General features: G+C 38.0%; 1 protein-coding gene across 2 annotated transcripts in view; it reads left to right on the top strand.

Moving 5' to 3' along the window:
• Positions 1 to 22,441, top strand: part of ABCB5 (ATP binding cassette subfamily B member 5) — a 35,940-nt gene that overhangs the window by 8,238 nt on the left and 5,261 nt on the right. For both annotated transcript variants that reach the window (XM_065753308.1, XM_065753307.1), the window contains exons 10-24: positions 2,179 to 2,356; positions 2,803 to 2,916; positions 3,717 to 3,827; positions 6,090 to 6,215; positions 7,341 to 7,544; positions 8,341 to 8,511; positions 10,718 to 10,879; positions 11,089 to 11,328; positions 13,336 to 13,482; positions 15,490 to 15,594; positions 16,376 to 16,453; positions 17,558 to 17,641; positions 19,544 to 19,747; positions 20,575 to 20,675; positions 21,892 to 22,032. In XM_065753308.1, the coding sequence (XP_065609380.1) occupies positions 2,179 to 2,356; positions 2,803 to 2,916; positions 3,717 to 3,827; positions 6,090 to 6,215; positions 7,341 to 7,544; positions 8,341 to 8,511; positions 10,718 to 10,879; positions 11,089 to 11,328; positions 13,336 to 13,482; positions 15,490 to 15,594; positions 16,376 to 16,453; positions 17,558 to 17,641; positions 19,544 to 19,747; positions 20,575 to 20,675; positions 21,892 to 22,032 (2,166 nt within the window). The remainder of the gene's footprint in view (positions 1 to 2,178; positions 2,357 to 2,802; positions 2,917 to 3,716; positions 3,828 to 6,089; positions 6,216 to 7,340; positions 7,545 to 8,340; positions 8,512 to 10,717; positions 10,880 to 11,088; positions 11,329 to 13,335; positions 13,483 to 15,489; positions 15,595 to 16,375; positions 16,454 to 17,557; positions 17,642 to 19,543; positions 19,748 to 20,574; positions 20,676 to 21,891; positions 22,033 to 22,441) is intronic.

The following is a 22,441-nucleotide window of genomic DNA, read 5'->3' as shown; positions in this document are numbered from 1 at the left end:
TTTTTTTTTGGAGAGGCAAGGCAGTGGGATTCTCATTGGTCACTGTTTATGCTTGTGTAAGTGAACACCTGAACATAAACATACCTTGTCACAGTGAAAAGAAACTGCTCAGTGTTAGCACTGTAGCACAGACACAAATTTCTCTTAGACTGAGATCCCGGAGTCTCATTTAGAAATGAAAGTGGTGGGAAGGTTGTCTTTACCTAGTAGTCAAATGTAGCAAAGTGTATGGTTAATAGATGACTGTGACTTTCTAGAGCATGTACTACTGTTCTGATCTTTGATTAATGGCTTACATTTAAGCCTCAGTGGTTACTGGTCTTAAGTAAAATCGCATCATTGCATTTTATTACTGTAATGATTTGCAAATAAGACCTGTTAGCCTAATGCAGTGTTGGTCCTAGTCACATGAATCTAGTGACTTACCTTTGAAAGGCAAATTTGGATAACCACAAATGTAATGCTTGTTATTAAATACATCTGCAAAATAAATGATAACATTCGCTATGTATCATCCAGCTGGGAAAGGCAAAGCAGAAGACCTGGGTTGGGTTACCCTTGTTTTTTCTTTTTTGACAGCAGTTTGTCCTGCTTTTGTGTAAGTTTTCTTTATATGGTAGCCCTAGCTCAGAGTCCTAGTGTCTGCTTCTCTTGTCTCCTTCTAAGGACTGAGTTATGGATATTTTATGTTATATTCTGCTTAACTGGATAGGCAGTGGATTTGCAACATTTCTGTGACTTTTTATGTTTATAAAGAAAAGGGAGAAAAAAAAAACAACACAAGAAATCACATAAATTAGACCTTCTTGGTCCTTACCAATATCCAAAAGTCCCATGGTGAGAACTGCTTCAAACTACTTTTTAACTGCTTTCTCCTTTTTCCATTGTTTTTTTTTTTTTGTTGGTTTGTTTGTTTGTTTGTTTGTTTTTTACCTCTGATGCCCTGGTAACTCAATGCCACTAAAGTCTTTCTATCTTCCACACTTCTTAACATTAAATGGAAGAAAAGCTTTGAAACTAGTGGCTTTCCTGAGAATTAGTGTCTTCCCTTGAAGCTAACTAGATTCCCACTATTGACTTTCGAACCATGGATTGTGACTCCTACATAACTCTTAAATGACAACCTCAGAGTTAGGAAAAGTGACCCTTCAGGGTATAGTACATTCACAATATTTGCGTAGGTTGTTCTGAAAGTGATGCCTGCTATTTATTTCCATGGAAACCACAACAGATACTAAGAGCAGAATAACACTGTTAGAGAAAATTCTCAGCTATAAAAATGTTTTTCTGCATGGCCTTCAGCTGATGCATGTGGATGAGCTGATCAAAACACTCAATATTTTGTGGTGTAATGGCTGTATGTGGCTGTCTGCTTGTACATGGCTTGCCAATGCTGAAACATGCCACCCACCACCTCAGTGTGCTCACGTTCACTGGTTGGGTATTTGTTCAGCAAGAATTGATGACTGTCAGTGGCTACTGTTTTTTCTTCATGGAGGAATTCAATTACACCCCTTTGCTTCACGCACACTTCTGTGTCAGCCAGCATCCCATCAGGCTGCCCCTGTGCTGCCATCTGTTGCACAACAACTACATGTAACAGGATGTTGGTGGGAAAATTCAGCCTCTACTGCTGCACCAGCACTCATACATTTGCAAGGGGTTTTCAGTTATCTTCTGCTCTGGCATCAGGCATAGTCCTGTCTTCATCCATAGGGAGTTCTGACTTCTATTGATTTGCCTGCCTTCATCCACAATACCTGGTTTTGCATTTATGTTTATTAATTTCTTATTTATAAATGTGGATTTATCTTCAATAGATAATGTTGTTAAGCATATTTCAAGACTTCCTTTCAAGGCTAATGCAAACAAATTGCTCTAGGGATGTGTTTTTTGTCACGGTGATGAATGAAGTCATGCTACTCAATTTTTTTCAGTGTATGCCTTCTATAGTGCTGTCATCTAAAAGTGTAAATGATAAGATTAGATGATGTAAGCATATGTCAGAGCAAAATTATAAAAATGAATTCTGTATCTGCTAGTCCTTTGTCGAAAATGCTCTGCACACCATGTGATAATTTAATTGCTTTTATGAAGGAAAAATCTTTTAAGCAAAGAGCGTGGGCAGCACCAATCTGAATGGCTTATCAAATTAATGGTTTCCTTATCTATTTTCAGATATGATGCTAATCTAGAGGCAGCTAGACGTGTTGGAGTAAAAAAATCCATTACCACAAACACATCTCTGGGTGTTTCACAGTTTCTTATTTTTGGATCCTATGCACTTGCGTTTTGGTATGGAACCAAGCTCACTGTTGAGGAGCCAGAAAATTATGACATTGGTCGTGTGTTAATTGTAAGTACAACAGTGCAATTTTAAAGAGAAAAAAAAAGTTCTAAAGATTCAAGAAAATAATGTTATGTAAGAAGTGTCTATGATCTCTATTTTATCCTAAGTGTTAGTAAAATTTACACCTATAGACTTCAAGTAGGAAACGCTTGACTGAATTTTGAAATTTACTAAATTTCTTAACTTTAGTGACATTTGGAGAGTGAAAGAGAAGAATGAGTTATGTTTGCAGATGATGTATATAAAAAACAGTAGAAGCCAGAAAGAATTCTTCATGCCAAAAAAGTTACCATCATTGCAGAAAAAATGAAAGTGGATAGGAATGACTGAAATACACCTTACACATTTAATTTCCCAAGAAAGGGTGTGCAGAGCAATTCTGTGTATGTAACAGTTTGACAGTGGTGAGTCTGTAATCATTTGTATCATCAAGGCTTCACTCTCTCTTGCAGGTGTTCTTCTCTGTGCTTATTGGAGCCTTTTCCCTAGGACAAGCAGCTCCCAACTTGGAGAGTGTGGCTAATGCGCGTGGGGCTGCCTATGAAGTGTATCAAATTATTAATAAGGTAAGAATCTAAAGAGAAAAGCATTTCACTGGAACTAACTATTTCACCTTTTTTCCTTGATGTGTAACAAAAATGCCACTCCCAGCCCTTCCCCCCACAAAACCCAAACCATGAACTCCATAGCACTTAAGATTGTTATTCATATGAAGAAAACTACCACACTATTTGTTACAGTGATTGTTGGGTAATCTGGTATGTGCATCATTATTTATAGATGAAGTCTTCTGCAATATTGGGTTTATAACTCTAGAGGGAAAGTAGTTAGGGCACAGCACGTTTGTTTGTTTCTTAAATGCATATGTGCATGGTTTAGACTGAAGTAGTGGTGGTATTTTTGTGTTTTGATTGCAAGCTTGGGATTAAATAGTGCTAATGAAGCTATGTGAATCTCAGTCCTACTGCTGTACAGCAATTGAATATCTGTGTGTTTAAAATATTTAAAAGTAGAACTCCAAAATTCATGCATCATTCATAGCTACATCATTCAACTCTGTATGGGTGTAAAACTCTCCTATTGAGCACTGCATTTTGGCTGCAAGATAGTAAGTCATTCAGTTGCAATTCTTATTTTTTGTTTGTTTTTGCATGTGAAAATGCATTATAACTGCAGGATTGAATTTTGGTTCTCCTGCCTTCAGCATCCTGCAAATAACCTGTAGCAGTTTTGCAGTGGTGTGATGCAGTGTAAGCCATCAGCTGAGCACAGAAGGATGTATCCAGCAGAAATAGTTCCAAATTTAATTACTGAGCTAATTATTTCTTAAAATTATTTACTAATTATTTTCAAAACTTCTTTCCAGAAACGGCTTATAGATAGCAGTTCTAAGGAAGGCTACAAACCAGACAAGCTCAAAGGGGAAATCGAATTCAGAAACATCCATTTCAGTTACCCATCAAGGCCTGATATTACAGTAAGTGTTCATTTCAGATGCACCTGCTGTACTGAAATCTTGCAGCCCATGTCCAAGATTCTTTCTCTGATCTTTTTGTTGCTCTTCTTGTATGATAAATGCATTCCAGTGTTTTCTCTTACCACTGGCTACTTGCTCACTATTCTTCTCTGCAGGACAATGCTAAGAACTGTTTTTGTGTTGCTCCTACTCTGAATTCCTGTGAACAGGATGGATGATAAACCAAATAAGGTTGTTTGTCTTTCCAGTATTTGTCACTAAAACTCCTACGTATTACCATGGCCATGAAGTTGCTCTTTGCAGTCTCCTGGTTGTTCTGAGTTGCTGTAATTTGCTGCACGAGGAAGTGACCTGTGAGATAGTTAGGTTTTACAGCAGTGTGCCTTCAAACGAATCCAGTCTTCCCATTCTAAACATACGTTAGGAAATGAACATTTGCTAATTGAACAGCAATTTTAACATTTGTCCTGAATAACATTTCATGTCCTCTGCCAGCTGAACTTCCTCAGTAACTGTATTGTGCAGTGTTGTTACGTTGTCATGGTGATCTAATCCTGTGGTGATACAATTGTGTGTTGTTGGTTTATCTCTACTGCACTCAACAGTTTGTAATCCTTTGAAGACATTTGTAATGGTGAAAGACTGATTTGCCACAGTTCTTTAATGATTAAGAAACTCAAAGATTTTGAGTGTTAATATTTGAAGGCTGAGTGTGCCAAGTGAGCAATGAGAATGGAGAAGTTCATATCACTGTGGCTGTTTCTTCAGATGTGTCTTTTCACTTCAGTTATGTGGAATCTGTCCCATCTCACATCAAATCCCTTTCCAGAGCAAAGCTCTGTGAAGGATGGACCCAGAGATGGGCTGTCTGCCTAACTGAAAGCAGTTCAGTGCATTTTATTTTACTCTTGGCTCAGAAACCAGAGGTGACAAGGCAGACTTCATCAGAACATTAATGGTTCTTCCTAGAAATGCTTTCCAGGCAGATGAGCTGTGTAGTGAGCCTGCAAGCCAAAAGTGAGGAAAATAAGGAATGTTTTGTCATCCTTCCCAAGTCTACTGAGTCGACAATTTCCCTGCTAATAGAGTCAAAAAGAAACAGCAGAGATGTCTAGAAGTTACCCACTGTCTCCCATGCAATTGATGTAATGCGCTATAATCTCTTCTTTGTAGACTAAACTAGATCAGAGTTCTAAGTAGGAGTCTAGCAATTGCCAGTTGATCAACACCTTACCTGATAAGAGAGTTAGAAATAGATTGAGTGGTTGTGAATATTTGCACCTGGTATTCAGAATGTAGCTCTAGCTTGATAATGTAGGTATTGTGACACTGGCTTCTGTAAGATACAGACCTCACTGGTTGTGACATAGGGAAAGGAAAGCAATATTGCAACTATTTTGATCTCTCATCACAAAAACATGTGTAAGCAAAATTATAAATCAGCCTGGTATAAACAAGAAGAGTTCCCATAGCAGCCAAATATTTTGGCAACAACACAGCATTACTCATATATAAAATTGACATCTTCTGAGGTAAAATATTCCTAAATGTGAAAATGGCAACAAAGGTACCATTAGTTTGTAATGTCTCCATAGTTTTCTGAGGCTGTTAGCAATAAAGATTGGGATTTTTTAAGGACTTCCCATCTGTTACCTTGTCAAAACAACCGTTTATGTTCTAGAAACAGAAGAAAGCAAACTTGTTTCTCAGCAATATTTCAAAGGTGCTGAACGTTTTACTTTGAGATTCATAACTAAATGTTATATCATTGTCAAAACATTGGAAAATGGGGCATCAGGAGAACATAAGTCCATGAACCTGCTACCAGATCTCACCAATCAGAGAAACAGAGCTATCAAGTGGAGAACACCAGGGCTCTGTCTCTATCGGTATGAGCATTCTCAGGAATTTTCCCAGGCACTGAAATGCAATTGTCTGTGCAGGAGGGAGTTCTTAAAGTGTTTCTTGGCATGAACTTGATCTGTTCCAGTTATCAATCTTCTCAAATAATTCCCAGGCTTGGTTTGGTAGAAAGGATCCAGAAAACATTCCCAAAACGCAGGTTGTATGTAGTCATCCTCTTTCAAAAACTAAAACACTTCACAAACACAAATACAGAGTATTCCCAGGTATGCTTAATTTGCTGTTAATGATCAGCACTTAAACTATGCCCTTTTCCACTGCCTTGATTATTGCTGCAGTTACCTTATTAGGCTGTTTCTGATATAATATTTCAGTTTGACAAATTTTTTCTTTTTCTAGATCCTCAAAGGTCTGAACTTGAAAGTTCAAACTGGGAAGACCATTGCTTTAGTTGGTGCTAGTGGCTGTGGGAAAAGCACCACTGTTCAGTTGCTGCAAAGATTCTATGATCCTGACCAAGGAGAAGTGAGTCTTCTGAAGTGCACTATAATTTAAGGGATTTGGAGGGGGAATGGATGGGGAGCAATGCAACACACTAGTAAGATAAGCATGAGTTTTTAACGTTGACTGAAATCTTTGTTGATCAAATCTGAGCATTTTTCTTCATATATATGTAATTCCAAGATTTAAACTTTAAACAAACTAGCCTAACTTCATTATTCTCCCCCTTCTTTGTGATGCCAAAAGTAGTAAATACCATAAGTCTATAAATGTTTATCTATTCAAATTTATTTTCATTAATATGCTTTTAAGATACTGTAATTTTTTTAATGCAGAGTATTATCCAACAAAACATTGTGTTCTGCTTCTTTTTTTCATTGGTCATAAATTGGAGAGTTTTTCTGTTTAAGTATCCTTGTCTTATTTTTCCTCTACTGCTTAAACCACAGCAAAACTGTCCATCATTACATATCATTCTATCACTGCTCTGCTGCAACCAGAGAATGGTAAATGTTTCTCATAAACTTCCACAGGGAGGACAAAGTGGAAAAAAAGAAAAATGCTAATAGTTGAGTGCTGTTGAATGCTGAACTATCACTGCATTCAAGATAGTTATCAGTTATCAGTGTGTTGGCTTCCTAAACTTGATGTTTCTGTGGCTGTTCATTCCTACTTGTGTCTCAATTTACTGTTACTCTTCTGTACTGTTACAAATGTTCGTTTCATTCATTGCAAATGAACTAGGAAAAAAAAAAAGGACCTCCCATTTATTTTTAGTTGACTTGGATTATTTCTTTATGGAGTGAAGTACAGCCTCAGAAGCAATTGTATGGCCACAGCTAAGAAGACCATAGGACAATAAACTGTGGCATGGAGGCATGAAAACAGGGTAAAAATTGTATAGGAAAACTGGGAAATTCTTAAGCCAGCTTTGTTCTCAGGCAGTATAGTTACTGAACAAAAACTTAATGTCTTCTCCAGTTATGCTGCTCCTCACAATTTTATATGATGTGCAGTGGATGGAAAAACTTGTGTTGTAGCTTCTCCACCCTTTTTGTCCTTGTTGCTGATGCTTAAGTAATAACAGTTAATTGATTTGTTTATAAAAAATGCATTTCCTCAGCTTCTGACATACATTTTTAATCTCAGGTCACTTTAGATGGTCGGGATATTCGAACACTTAATGTAAAATGGCTAAGAGAAAATATTGGTATTGTGAGCCAGGAGCCTGTTCTGTTTGCAACAACAATAGCTGAGAACATTCGCTACGGCAGAGAAGACATTTCTGATGCTGAAATTGAACAAGCAGCCAAGGAAGCCAATGCTTTTGACTTTATATCTAGACTGCCTGATGTGAGTTCATGAACTTTTTTTTTTGAATAAAATGAAAGGTCCATTTAGGCTGGCGTCTTGTTTCTGACAGAGCATAGGAATTCAAGTTGTGATATAACTTCCCAAAATATTCTTACAGCGTCCAGCAACTTTCAGCTCAGGGACTCTGCCTTTGTTTGGATGCCTCAAAGGATTTGTGCTTCAGTCTGCAAAAAATCCAATGCATTAACTGAGGAAAAAGGAAGCTATGCTACCACCCGTGCTGATCTCACATAGCATGGGAGGGGTTGGGCTTTGGAAGAGAATATGTAGAAATCCAACACTTTGTCAGGAGCATCCTATGTTCAGTAGGAAACAAACAGGAGAGGGAAAGGGAACAAGTATGCCATGAACCAAGGCTGGTTTTAGCAGCTGAGACGTTTAGCTTTCCCTAAGAGGATATTCACGGCTTTGAGCTCCCTCAGTAGTAGATGCTTTACACCCATCAGATGTGTATATATATAAACATGTATATATGTATATATATATACAGTCCTTAGCAAATGCAGAGATGCACTTTATGGGCTTGTCATGAGAAAACCCAGGAGTTTAAAGAACCATAAGTTCAAATGTTAGACATGTCAAGTATGTAATGGAGGTAGGAGGGTTTGGCTAAGGCCTAGGCATATGGATATAGTTGTGTGTTTGCTCTGATTATGTTTAAGACAGCCAGATAAAGATATTTCTTGTATAGAAACTGTGTGCTTGTATTAGCGCAGAGAAGTAGGGATTTCCTTTGAGAGATGTTTGAACTTTTTTATTTTTAATCTTTTCTCAGAAATTCAACACCATGGTAGGGGAGAGAGGGGCTCAGCTGAGTGGAGGACAGAAACAGCGGATAGCTATTGCTCGTGCCCTGGCAAGAAATCCAAAGATTCTTCTTCTAGATGAAGCTACATCAGCTCTAGATACTCAGAGTGAATCTGTAGTTCAAGCAGCTCTTGATAAGGTAAGGGTCGTGTTATTGAAGCTGTCTATTACCATAAAAATGTGCAATAGCGATTTAAAACTAACATACAGTTTTGAGAGCAGCTTTCCTCCATTGGAATCATGAACAGTGGAAAACAAAATTTAGATGGATGCTACAATCTTGGTGTTAAAATGGAATTTAAGACAATTCTACTTAGGAATCATTTCAGTTGTTTTTTAATGTAATTGCTAATTAACAAAGACATCTACGCTTATGTAACTCTAACTTCGTTTTCCTTCGCTTCCTTTTCAAGTCAGATGTTCATTGGTTGATGGAATTTGGTTAGCATATTATGAAGGCAAGGCATGAGGATTGAATGGCCTTTTTCAGATAATTCTTTTTTAGAATAATACAAACATATAGTATAGTGTTCTTTGTGCTCATTCTTGGTTGTACAATTGCTTCATAATTTTCAGGAAGTTCTTGGAATGTAGCCATTTTCTTTCTTTACAGAAGCCTAATGCACTTCAGACCCCACACAGAACAAAAAGCTGAGCCAGTTACAAATACTAAGCCTCTGTCCCTTTTTTGTTTGTTTTTTGTTTTTAATCAGCCTACTGCTCTAGGGCAGACAGTACTGCAGGGCAGAGCTGTCAGGCCATACCTGTACCTCTAGACCCTCCAGCTGACAGTCCTTTCCTCAAAGCCCTATTACATCAACAGTTTCCACCAGGCTACAGTGGAACCCAGAAATATTTTTTTTTCTTTAAGTAATTAAAAAAGGACCCTACTTGGCTGGCTGGACTGGAGTGTTGTTTCACATATCTAAAAAGTAATATGTTTTAAAAATCTGAGTGAAAAAATTTCCTTTCAGCATCTATGAACAGAGATGTGAGTTATAAGTAGGACTCAAGGGCAATACAGAACGTACCACCTTCATTACCAATCAGTTTAAATCTGAGGTGTAGGTGTTATATTCACGTGACTGTACTGATGTTATTGGATCTGAGGTAATATGAAGATGCAAAAGTAACATACATCTAATCTAACTTGTGTATGTGTTACTATTGCTGTGAAGTCAAACACTAGAAGGTCCCTGCTTCAACTATAATCCTGTCTTCTCTTGCATGTTCTTTAATTCCATGATTTCATATGAACTTATTCCAGAAGCTTATTGTTTGGTTTAAAGAATAACACTGAGATAGACAAATTAAGGCAATAGTTCTATATGTCTTCCTAGAACACACCAAAATGAACCCTGAATCATAACTTCATACAGCTGTTTGATATCTGTCAAAGTAGTCTCCAAAGGGGATTTATGAATTTCTTCTTACATTCCCTTAATGGAAAAAGTGTTGCTAACAGTAGTCATTATTTCCACAACTGATGAACTATTAACCTCAGAAATGCACACCACTGCTGAGCAGTTGTATGCAGATGCATGTGGTACAGTGCTTTTTGGATAACCTTTCATCTTTTTGAGGTGTTTTGCTTGTCAGAAGTCTCAGCTGGAGAGATTGACTATGCTCCCCTATATATTAGGGCACAGCAGGGAAACCACACAAAGGCAGACTTTCTGTGAAGGCTCATAGTGACTCATGTCAGATCATTGAGACCCTGCATGACAAGAATCCAAATGTGCTTGGGGTAGTTCATCTCCTGAAGCTGTCCTTATCTTCTCCACACCTTTCTTCCTGTGCTTGTGCACTGTAGTTGAGTAGCAAGTAACTTTCGGCAGTCTTCATGGCCACAGAACATATTTGTTGCAGAAATGTCTTTGATTTCTCCTTCCAATTCTGTCTGCTCCAGGTGTCAGCAAGGAGGGAAGTCATTTCTCCAGCAGCTGCAGGCTGGTGTGTGTGCAGTCACTGCATGAGGACTGTGCCCTGGCTGCATGTGGGAGCTTCAGGGGGTTGGAGTTTGTAACCTGCAGACGGATACTGTGGAGAATCTAGCTCCAAAATTAATAATGCATTAGTTGAACACCAAGAAGAACCTTATTTTGAAGGACTAGGAGGGGGTTTTAGGTAGTGACTAAAGCACCTTTCTGACTCCAGATGTGTTCTACTTCTCTGTAGTTTTCTGTAAAGTCTTTTCAGAAGTCATGCAAACATTATACTTCCTAAAAATATACTTGTACATATCTTTTTATTATTATTGCATTATAAATGCCTAAAATAACTCTGATTCATTTCAGACATAGTCGTGTACGTTTTAATGTAAACTGCTGTTGTTTTTCTGCAAGGCTCGAACTGGACGTACCACTATTGTGATTGCCCACAGACTGTCTACCATCAGGACTGCTGACACTATCGCTGCATTTGAGAAAGGCATCGTGGTTGAACAAGGAACACACAGTGAACTCATGTTGCAGAAGGGAGTTTACTATTCTCTTGTAATGCAGCAAGTAAGGGCAAATCATTTACCATCTTCATCCATTTCATCAAGCTGTGTCATGTCTTATAGATTCTTACCTACTGCTCTGCTCTTACACACTGAAACATGTGGCCCATAAATATCAGTGGCCATGTGTTTGAAGCAGCAGTAGTCAAGAGAAAGAATTCTTTTTTTCTTCCTGCTCAAAATGTATTGTGAATATATTTGAATTCTCACTAGAGCGGAGGCAGTAGCATTCAGTATGATGGTACATCAGAAGAAGATGAAGAAACTGAAGTCGAGGAATACGAGGAAAATGACAAAAATAGTTCTGTGGAGAAACTAGCCCTTAAAGATCACTTTGAAGAGCCAGTGGTAACTGGGAGAAGCAGCATTCGTAGAAGATCCAGCAGATACAAGAGCAAAAGGTCCTCTTCTAAGAAAAAGTTCTCTAAAAAGAAGAAAAAAAAGGAGCTGGAGGTTGGTATTGAAACTTTCATTTAGATTCTAATGATAATATATAAACATAATCGAAAAGCACATGATTTTAATTATTTTTTAGATAGCTGGCAGTCATGCAGCCCTTTCTCTGATCCTACTGCAGGCAGTACTTGCCAGGTTGAGTATTTGCCCTGTGAATATGAGGCAACCACATATGTCTTATCAAAACTTCACTTCAACACTGTTACAGTGAAATACAGTAAAGTTGGGGAAAGTATCGTTGCTGATTTGTCATACTTCATAAAAATAGGAGCCTTATTTCAGTGTAACTGAAAATTTAATTCTACCTAATTAAAATGAGCTGTGAGATTTCATTTGCAGGATTCTTCTTTACCTCTTAGTACTCCCATTGAAAATATTAATGTATAATATAATCCATGGGATGTGCATACATTGAACTTTAAGGCACTGTGGACTATCAGTGTATGTGCATCAAAAGGAAAAAATATATATATTAAGACCCTAGAGTTTGGCAATGTTAATAAAAGTATCATCCCTGTCTCCCCCAGCTCTGCTTTCCTGCAGCCTCTCAATCTCTGGCTCAGTATATGCTTTCAAAATTCAGTTCTGGAGATTTTCATTCATATAGTACATTTTAATTGACCAATATCAAACGAATAAAAGGCATGAGGTTCAGGTCTTAGAAATAGAACCTTGAGTTGTCAAAGTTGAGTAAAATTTGCTCACTGCAGTTCATAGGAGAAGAGTTAGGTGATCTCTGGGTTAGATTGTGGGTAGGCAGGTCAAAAGTAGCTTAACTTTTCTATTTTGTACTGCTTGGATTGCAGTATTGTTTTTGCGTGAAATGTATTGAAAAAGTTGAGAGGCATTGTGTGCTGAATTGTTTTTTATTAGTAGTTGGTTTTTGTTGTTTTATTTTTCTTTATTTATTTTTTTATCATACTTCAGGACCTTAAAATTGAAGTATAAATTCAGAAATAAAAGTCATGAATTCTTTGAAAACTATGAAAGTTTAAATTTCATCTGTAATATGGCATCTGATTATTTAATGCACTTCTAGAAACCTTAGTGTACTTTGCATATCTATGTTCTTTCTCCTTTGAGTCTGGCTAATACGTACTTCAAACAATATGAAAGAACTGATCAATTTCTATTATCACAAAAAGAGATATAACTTCAAGGGAAACTCTTCACTTATTAGTATGGTTTAAGACCTCATTCCGGAAAGCTGTGGATGTTCATGCTTTTGAATTAAGTATTCATTGCATTCACAAATTGAAGAAATCAAATATCCAGCTGCTGCTATTTTTCATAAAAAAAACCTGTCCACTTTCATGGCTGCAGCTTTAGCCACCCAATTTGGCATCTGAAGCATCAAATAAAATAACCAGAAAACAAGAGCAATTTACCATAACTCTGCCTAATATTTTGTCTCATTTCCAATGTTTTCATTTTTTACTTTTCCAAAACTCCTCCTGTGAAGGCACAGACACTTGAATAAATCAGTAGAGCAGAACAGGGCACTTTTTAATACTTCGAAAGTCAGAGATGCAGGCTGACTATTATATATGCCTTTTTCATCCCCTTGGTGATGATGCATAGATGACATCTGTACTCAGTTGTGTCACTGCCAACCCACTAGCATTTAGCTGAACTGGAGGGATTTTTTCTTGGCCATAAACAACAAGAATTTTAGTTCTTTATCATGATGCAATGCTAAAGTTAACCATTCATGGTGACCAGTCCTATCTGACTTTCAGTGACCTGTACTGGCTTTCATTCTTCCCTCATAACTTAGCTGTTACATTTTTACCTTCAAACTTTTACAGTGCTGTTGAAGTTCTTGAACATGGAGCAGCAAAGCTACAGATCTCCAGAATGTTTGCTCACTTGGAGTGAGCAGAAGGGCTTTTTGTAGTTTACAAAGACAGTTCTCTACTCAAAGCCTGGTGAACTACTGCTGCCTGGGGATTTTCATGTTCTGCAACTTTCCAAGGAAAACTTGCAGTCTTCTCTTTCTTGTAGGAAGAAAATCTCCCTGCTGTGCCTTACTCAAGAATCCTGGCTCTCAATAAACCTGAGTGGCTGTATGTACTAATGGGAGTGATTGCTGCTGCTGTCTCAGGTGGAGTTCATCCTGCATTTGCTGTTATATTTGGAAAAATCATTGGGGTGAGTTTTTGCAAATGGGTACTGTAATCTTGAACTTCATATAAGATCAGCCATTTCTCTCTGTGCGAAGTTGGATGGGACTCACTTGTGTAAATGTAGATCCTTTGTCTCTCCTAAAGGTGTCTCAGATGTCTGGTAGCATGTAGAAAGGTGTTGGATGTCTGTTTAGATGATGGAATTACATTTTTGTAATGTGAGAGTTACAAATGCTGTTCCAAAAGCATTGCCTTCTATGTTATTATTTTAGCCCATGATGTCAGAGAAGAATGTTGGTAGTATGGCAGTAGGTGTTGATCCTTCCTTCCAGTATTCCATGCTGTTTTGTTGATGTGTGACAGATGGCAGCAGAGGGGCAGTCTGACAAAATGGTGTCTGACATCAAAGTGAGTATGGTGCAGAGGTGTGGAATTGAATTCTCGCATACAGAAAAAATGGCACTCATTGGCATTCATCGATACTTGATAAGCATTTCTGGGGATTGAACAGTGGATGTCAGCATAGTGAGATGATGGGTGATGCATTTCAGGAGTGGCAACAGCAACATGAAAGACAAGCCACATTCTGGATGGCCATACACAGTTGTCATGCCATGAAATGAAGAGCATCTTGATCAGTTCATAGTGGATTATCACCAGGGAAATGTGTATGGAGCTGAGCATCAGCTTCAATGAGTTGGAAATCATGGTGACAATGTTGGGATATTGACATTTTGCTCCAGGTGGATCCCACGATGTTCACAGAGCAACAGAAAGAACCCCATAATCGTGTGGGGGCTTACTACCATCCCAATGTTGTAAACAAGTGACTTCGCAATACCAAGATTGTCAAAAATAAGTTTAGATCAGAAATTTTCTCACAGGAAGGGTAGGCTATTTTTTCAGCAAAGCAGGTCTATCATGAAAGAAACAGGATCTCATGTTTACTGATATTTGCCTTCAGTTGGTTATCATGGTGATGGCCTTGCACTGCGAGTGTTTGAGACATACCAAGCACACCCCAGAAAGTCAGGAAGTGTTTTTTTGGTGGTCCTTTACAAGGCTCTTGTTTGTTGCTGGTAAAAGTGCATAGCTAATGGTGGTGACTATTGGAAAATAGGATTTTGTAGCTAAGAATTTGCTCTGTCAAACCATGTTTTTGTGCTCTTCACAGTAAAAGAGGCATTGCTTCCAGTGCAACCTACATACATTCTTTCCTGTTTTGGGAAATTGGTTACTGGTATTTTTCTCACGGGTTTTGTTTGTCTTCACCAGTTCTTGCATGTTTGAATCAGAACTTCTCTCTGATTGAAGTGTTTTGTCTATTTTCCAATCCCCTTACTTCTTGTATAAAGCACACATCTGTCTTCTAGGCCTCAAGTTGGTCTTGTAGATTCATTAGGTTTACTTCAGTGGTGTACACACCTTTTGCTTAAGCTTGCCTCTAGAGCTTTTGATATATTCTTTTTGGTTTTTACTGAAATTCTTCCAAGATAGCTCAAATAATTCTGAAAGGCACTGAAAACAGACTTTGTTGCTGCTTCTCATTATGAGGGAACGGGAACCTCTTTTCCTACCTCAAACCTTGAAAGTTACCATCACAGGTGGAATGACCATCTTGGAGAAGACTGGAATGAGAGCCTGAAGGAAAGTGATAGGATTTCTAGGCAGCTTAGTGGCTGATGGATTCTGTTGCTCCAACAAAAACAAACCAACTTTTAGTCATTTTTCATTGGAAGTGGTATTCTAGAGGTAGAACAGAGTGTGACTGCACCTGGCTGGCAAAGGAAGGGAGGAATATCTGGAGCTGGTGGGATGAGTTAGTGAGATGTTAGCTGAATGGAAACATGGAATGTCTTCTGGCATTCAAGAGAAAATTGAACACAGCCTGATTTCAGGATCCAGGACTATATGCTAGGAGAAAATAAAGCAGGCAAGTTTCTTGAGATGAAGGTTGGTTTATGTAGCTGGCAGTCACTGCATATGTACTCAGTTTGGGGTTTTTTTTGTTTTGTTTTGTTTTTTTGAACAGGCTTTTCAAGAAACAGATCCAGAAAAGAGGAATAAAAACACTTTGGTGCTTTCTCTAATGTTTCTTTTACTTGGAGTGATTACCTTAGCAACATACATAATCCAAGTAAGTGTCACTATGCTGAAATGTTGGAAGTCCTTAACTCTCCAGTAGACTGCAGGTATAACTGATATCAGTGCACTTTGAAAAGCAAAACATCAACTAGGGCTTATGAAAACATGCACAAGTGCCAGGGCTCTTCCGGAGAAGTGTGATTTGTATCGATGTACTTACCTAAATATATGGCTTATGTTTTCTATTGGTTTAAATAAACATAGCTCCACCGAAGGCTGTGTGGATTCAGAATGGCTGGAACTGTTGCAGGACAGGCCACAGAAGTCAAAGTCTGACATTTCTAATTGACAATTTGCAGACTCTTGCAGAGTAAATATAAAATAGATTCTTATTCTTGAAAAAAACAGTTTTCATACCATCAAAGAAATACATAATTTGCTGTCCTCTTACTTCTCTTCCATAGCTTGCAGGAAATCCTGCATATTGATGTCCATACCATAAATTGCATTGGTACTACTGCTGGAAGTGGATGCCTCTGGCAGTGGTTGGAACAGAGTCCAACAACTAGATAAGATGATTTATCCTGTAATGCTGCTGAAGCATATGAATAAGGCATTTCAACAAAGATCCTGCCTTCTTTGCCATGTTTCTCCCTTTCTGTGGGAAAACAGAGTTTCAGGTTCCAGGAATGTGAATGGCACTCTTCCCAAGACTTACACATGCACAGAGGGTTGTAGGAGGCTTTTTGGTGTAATTGCTTTTATTGTGTAGCTATATAAACAGAGATGAAGCGTCAAATGAGAAAATGTGACTGTTTTTTTTTTCCCTGCAGGGATTCATGTTTGGAAAGTCTGGAGAAATACTAACAATGAGACTGCGTTCTTTGTCCTTCAAAGCATTACTTCAGCAGGTATGAATTATGCAGCAAAAGTGTCATGAGATCCAGATGGCTTTTGCAGACCTTGCAAGGTACTTGTTTGCTCACAATTGCCCAGCCTGGAGAGAGAGAAAAAAAATAATTAAAAAAAAGCCTCTTCTGCCACTAGCTTAGAAAAAAATTCAACTTTTCTGAGTCTTCTATTTCATACACAACTCAGCTCTGCTGCTGCTAATAGTCTAATTTTGAAGGAGTGTTGTTGCAAACATGCACATTTCTGACATGCTAATATACACGTGGTTTGCAGCTGTCTGTGTTTAGCCTGATTCCTGCAAGGATGACCAAAAATTTGATCTCCACTTGCTTGGGTGGTTATGATGCAAGTATGTAATATATGAATTTAACTCTCTTTCTCTATTTGGATTTAAATCTATGTATTGCATTCCATAGCAAATAGGCAATCTGGTAAATTTTTAATGCAAAAAACTCCATTTTCCTATTGCATCAGAAATTAATTGAGAAGAATGAAATTACTTGCATTAAATCCTTCCTGTTACTCAGTTCATGCAACTTCATGTTGCTTTCATTGGAGTTTTGAGAATGCGTGACTTAATGCACCGTGCACCCATTGAGGACAGCTGGGAAGAGCTTGATTGTTCACTGAATAATCTGAAATTGAGTAGGTAAGGGAAAATTAAAGTAATTGAAAATAACACCCACAGCCACTGGAAAAAACAGAGAGGAAGTGAAACCCTTCTATCTACAAATACACACAAACAATTGATTATAGTTTAAAGCAAAAAGCAACCTATACAAAGAGAATATTAACATCTTCAGTCAAAGGATGACTGGATAAAGGGGGATTATAATAAAACCTGACTGACATTTGGAAGAGCTTTACATTACTTGTAATAGCACTTTTATTGTTATTTTGCTGGGAATATCTAATTTTTCGGTCTTTAAGCTTTTTCCTTTGCTTGGAAGAATGTTGTAGTTAGCCATCATTGATTTGTACTTCCATTTCCCTTTATGCTACCTGGTCTGGAAACATTTAGTCATTTTACCAGTAAACCTGATGATCTGAAACATAATTAAATGTAGCTTTGTAAAACAAAAAATGATGCAACTATTTTATAGGAGATTGGATGGTATGATGATCAGAAGAATGCTGTTGGAGTTCTGTTAACTCGACTTGCTACAGATGCTTCCCAAGTCAAAGGGGTACGTTGATTCTTCAGTATTAGGGTTTTGTTTTAGTTTTTTTTTCTTACAGATATTAATTGCCATTGGCAAGGGACTCTGAGATTATTTCAGAATACAGGGTAGTAAATCTACCCCCATGGAAGACTGATGGCTCTATTTAAATATCATGTTGTTGACACTGTAGGAATAGTTTCCAGCTGATAATTTGAAAACTATTGAAAGCCCAGCAGATATTCATGACTTTTCACTTCCCCACGTTGCAAGTCTTTAAACTAAACATAAAACTGTACACCATTTCACCATGCAAAGTGAAATCTGTACGTGTGTTGAGGACCAGGATTTGTGGACCCCAGGTTTTTGCATCAGATAATGTGTATCATGAGGTGCCTTGAAGGCTACAGCTGCAGGTGATGCAGACCCTTACTGACCATAATGAAGACAGTTCTTCCTGTCCCTTACCAAATGTGTTTCATGCACAAGGAGGCCAAAAGGGAAGAAATGACATAGCATTATTAAAGAACACTGGTGAAAGAAATAGCCAAGAGAGGAGATGACACAAGGTACTAATTTTGAGCAGGAAGACTCTGGACAAGGGCAGAAGAATATGGCAAAACCTGCACAGTTCCAGCACCTACTACTCATTTAATCAGCATTCCTTGTCTTGCAGGACATGAAAGAGAGACAAATTTTGCATTTTAAGATTTTGTTTTCCTTCAAACATGTAAATCAAAAACTCTTTAATCCTTGCATTTTTCATTGTCAGTAGATTTTTGTTCGTTTTCTGTCCTCCTTCCTTATGGGCTAATATTATAACCAGTCTTTGACAAAACTTAATCATTTGTGTCATTTAAAGTTCCAGTTTACTTCAGTGGCATTGAACTACATCACTATGCAGTACAGAAGTAGAAAAAATAGGTACACAGGGTCATCTAACTATGAAAGCCAACCAAGGGCATTAATTTTTCTTCAAGGCTAGTGTGTTCTCTGGAGCACTCAGTGTGTCAGTAAGTGCGTGCTTCGTGCTGTGCTGGCTGAAGTTTCCAAGTCCATCTTTATGTGCAGTCCTTGGAACATATGGCAGCAATTCACCTTGGCATTGGTTTAATTATTACTATTTTAAATTGTATTGAACAAGAAAAGTCTTTTTAGGGCAGGAAAGTCTTTGGCAAATGAAAAGAATGTCGTTTCCTGCCCAAGGATTTTTGTTTTTTCCATCAAGCCAAATGTGGAAGATGCGCTTTTTCCACGGGGCTGTTTTCAAACTTATTTTTTTTTCTGCATTTCAGAACCCATCCTGATGCTGGATGCAAATCATGGTCTTTTTTTGAAATTTCTACATGAAGTGATTATATGGGCTGGGAGAAGATAGGAGTTCCTCAGTATTGAATTAGTATTTTTTCCACTCATTAGCCCTGCCGAGATAAAGGATTTCTGCAGTGTGGCCAAGTGGGTTTGGGTTCCCAGAAAAGAGAAGCTGCAGCAGCACGATGATCTGAGGATGAGTGGTTTCCAGTGCTGCTGGTGGAATGGCTTAATGGATGGATGGATATCAGTGGAACGAAACTCCTCTAGCCTAAAGCTGAGCCTCCAGCCTGCTTTCTAAGCGGTGGCTGCAGTCTTCTCAGGCTGGGTTAGTGAAAAAGGTCTTGTGTGTGTACGACAGTACATATGTTTCTTTAGACAATTGGCATGAGCAGCTCTTGAGACGTTTTTAACCTCACTTGAAGACCTGAATGCTGGCAGATAAGGGCAATGTTGAGGAAATTTTACATAAGTACATGCACAGTGTCAGAGCGTGTTACCACTTGTGATTTAGTTTTCCAGCTGAACTGCTGGCCTTGAGTAAATAATAATTTCAAGTGTTGATATAACTAACACAATCTAATGATGGATATTTTGGGGTTTCTGGGGTTTTCTTAGGCAACTGGAAGCCGACTTGGACTGATGACTATGACTGTCTTTACCCTTCTGACTGCCATCATTATTGCTTTTGTGTACGGCTGGCAGCTGACTTTGCTTATCCTGGCCTGCATTCCTTTCGTTATTGCTGCAAATGCTGCAAATGTTAGCTCTGTGTCTGGTCATGCAGCAAAAGATCAAAAAGCTTTGGAAGAGGCTGGAAGGGTAAGTTCTCCAATTTTAACTACAGCATTGTGGTGTGAGATCACTTTTAAGGACAACATTATTGCTATATTACAGCTGACTCAATTATCCAAGATAAATGAAGTGGAGAGAGGAGAGGGCAGGATGGGAGATGAAGGGAATGTTTATATATCCCTAAGGAAAGCAAAACACAGATAACATAAAACATCTGTAAATAAAAATGCATTTGAATGCCTCCGTAAGAGATTTCTGGGTAGAAGCAGCTGTAACAGCAGCAGCCCCAGTACTGTTATGTTTTGGGCCTGTGCTGTAGCAGAAGTGTTGCAGGGCTTAGCCACGCGTACAGGCACGAATACAACTTATTTTTATTTTTGAATATTATCATAAAATGCAAACTATTTATGTACATATGAGGTCTAGGGTACTGCCTTCATTTACCTTATAGTGCTTTTCCAGGAGACAGAATTACTCTATGCAAAAATGCACGCTGTCTAGATGACTGGGGTTTATTCTTATTTTATTACAAAGGGTTTAATCCACTGGGATTGCAACTCGTGGGATAGGGCAAGGTCTACTGACATTTACTGTATCCTGAACCAAAGGCTCAAAACTGAAGTACCTTGTGCTCTTCAGCCTCCCCTTGTCTTGTACTCACCTGGGGGTGAGTAACATTATTGCTTTAGGCTCCAGTTCATTAAAAGACCTTAATCTCTTTTCTTTAAGTAAACAACTTTCTGTTCTAAGCTAATGAATGTTAGAGAAGATGTATTCAGGAGATATGTCATGGGTTGAGGTTCTAGTAAATTGCCTTATTTATTCATTTATTTGTTTTTTATCTTCCAATTTAGGTTTCAACAGAATCAGTTGAAAACATAAGAACTGTAGCTTCACTGACAAGGGAAGAGGCATTCTATGAAAAATACATAACCAGTTTGAATGGTCCTTATAGGTGGGATCTTTTTTCTTCGATTCTGTTCAGTGAAAAGCTTTCAGTTTGTTTTAAAGACACTTCTTGCAAACTATCCAATACCCAATAGATTGAGATTTTCTATATGCTTGAAATTTTTTCTCTTGGTATAATTGAATGTGCTTTCTAAGCACATAAAAAAGAGAAAAGCATTTGCAAGACTTGCCTTTTCATTATTTAAATACTTTATGAAATACATTTTTTTATGCTTTACATAATATTCTTTGCCTCTGTGTGCATAGAACATAAGTCATCTAATCACTCAGTTTCAGTACATTGGATTAATTAGTATTAACTAAGCCAGTCAATTCACATAACGTGCCCCTTATAATATAAACCAGTTTTATTCTATTTATGTGATTTTGAAACCTCAAATGCACTTCATATAGTTCCTTTCTTCGAGCCCCTGTGTGCCAGTGGCTTCTCTTTGCTGAAAGCCATTGAAGTCACCAGGACTGTCAGATTTTTCTAACTCCATTTTATTTAAACAAAATCATATAAGATCTGATTTATTTTTTTCCTCCTTTGAGGTAAAAATATAAAAGATGTGATTGAAAATTATGCTCTGTATAAACTGTTATCCAAAATAATGTTAAAATTCAATATCTGGCAAACTGGTATTGCCCAAGATGTAAGCAATATGCTCTTCTGGACCAGCAGAGGTCTAATTTACTGCTCAGTCTGGAAAGATCATCATAGACCGTGAGGGCAGAGTCTTCCTGACTGATTCAGTGTGCACTGAATTATCTACACCAAATGAATCCTCTCCAGAAAGACAAATGGAAAGAGGCTTAGTCTAAATCCTTGCGGGAAAACTCAGCAATATGTCCCTGTTCCAAACTGGGGTAAGAGGTCTCTGCATGGATGGGAAGGTGTGGCTGAAGTCTGCAGGCAGCCCTTAGGCTGGGCCAAAGCCTGCCTATTTCTCAATAACTGCTGCATATGACCCAGCTTATTAAAATGTGATTTTTTATATCTGCTCCAGTGAACTTCTCCGCTATAGGAAAATAAAGGGAGAGGTTAAAGATAGCATAATTGAAGATCTCATTGCTCTAATTTTATGTCCTAAGGACAATTCCATGTCACAGTGTAGGATGCTTTTAGATTCGGTGTGTTGCTTGAAAACTTTAAACCGGAAATCTGGTCACTGTTGTTTCTATCTGACAAGTTATTTATAGAAAATCTCTTCCTTTCACAGAGATTCTCTAAAAAAAGCCCCTTTATATGGATTTACCTATGGAATAGCTCAGTCTGCAAACTACTTTGTTGATGCAGCAGTCTTCAGATTTGGGGCATGGCTCATTGCTCATTGTTTGACCAACTTTGAAAATGTATTTATGTGAGTATTGTTAGTGAAGGTAAAGATGGGTATATGTGGCAATGATATCAACGTGTGTTTATTTAATCTAATTACAGAGCTAATGGGATGTGGAGACTCCAGAATTTGCAGTCTGGTTGGGAGCACAGTTAGGGCAGAACGGCTGTTTTGGAGAAAGGCTCCACTGCCCAAATACACACCTGTGACTACACACAGTGCATCATCTCTGGAGGAGTCTTTGCTGTTTGATATTCCTTCCAGGCAGAGGGTTTTGCATAGAGAATGATGTGATGCTACTACTGATCTATATAATAGTAATTAATGACATCATCAAAGGAGGCTGAGGACTTTAGTTTTGGAGGTTTGTTTTTACATGTGAAGAAAATAGTGTATTCCACCAGAAGCAAATGATTCTTTATCTTTTGTTTTT

Source organism: Cyrtonyx montezumae, unplaced genomic scaffold (assembly GCF_038088225.1).
Source record: "Cyrtonyx montezumae isolate F1298 unplaced genomic scaffold, pur_monq_1.0 scaffold_8, whole genome shotgun sequence".
In the NCBI taxonomy this organism is placed as follows: domain Eukaryota; kingdom Metazoa; phylum Chordata; class Aves; order Galliformes; family Odontophoridae; genus Cyrtonyx; species Cyrtonyx montezumae.
The sequence above is the reverse complement of the archived record's forward strand: the minus strand, read 5'-3'. Positions and strand labels throughout refer to the sequence as shown.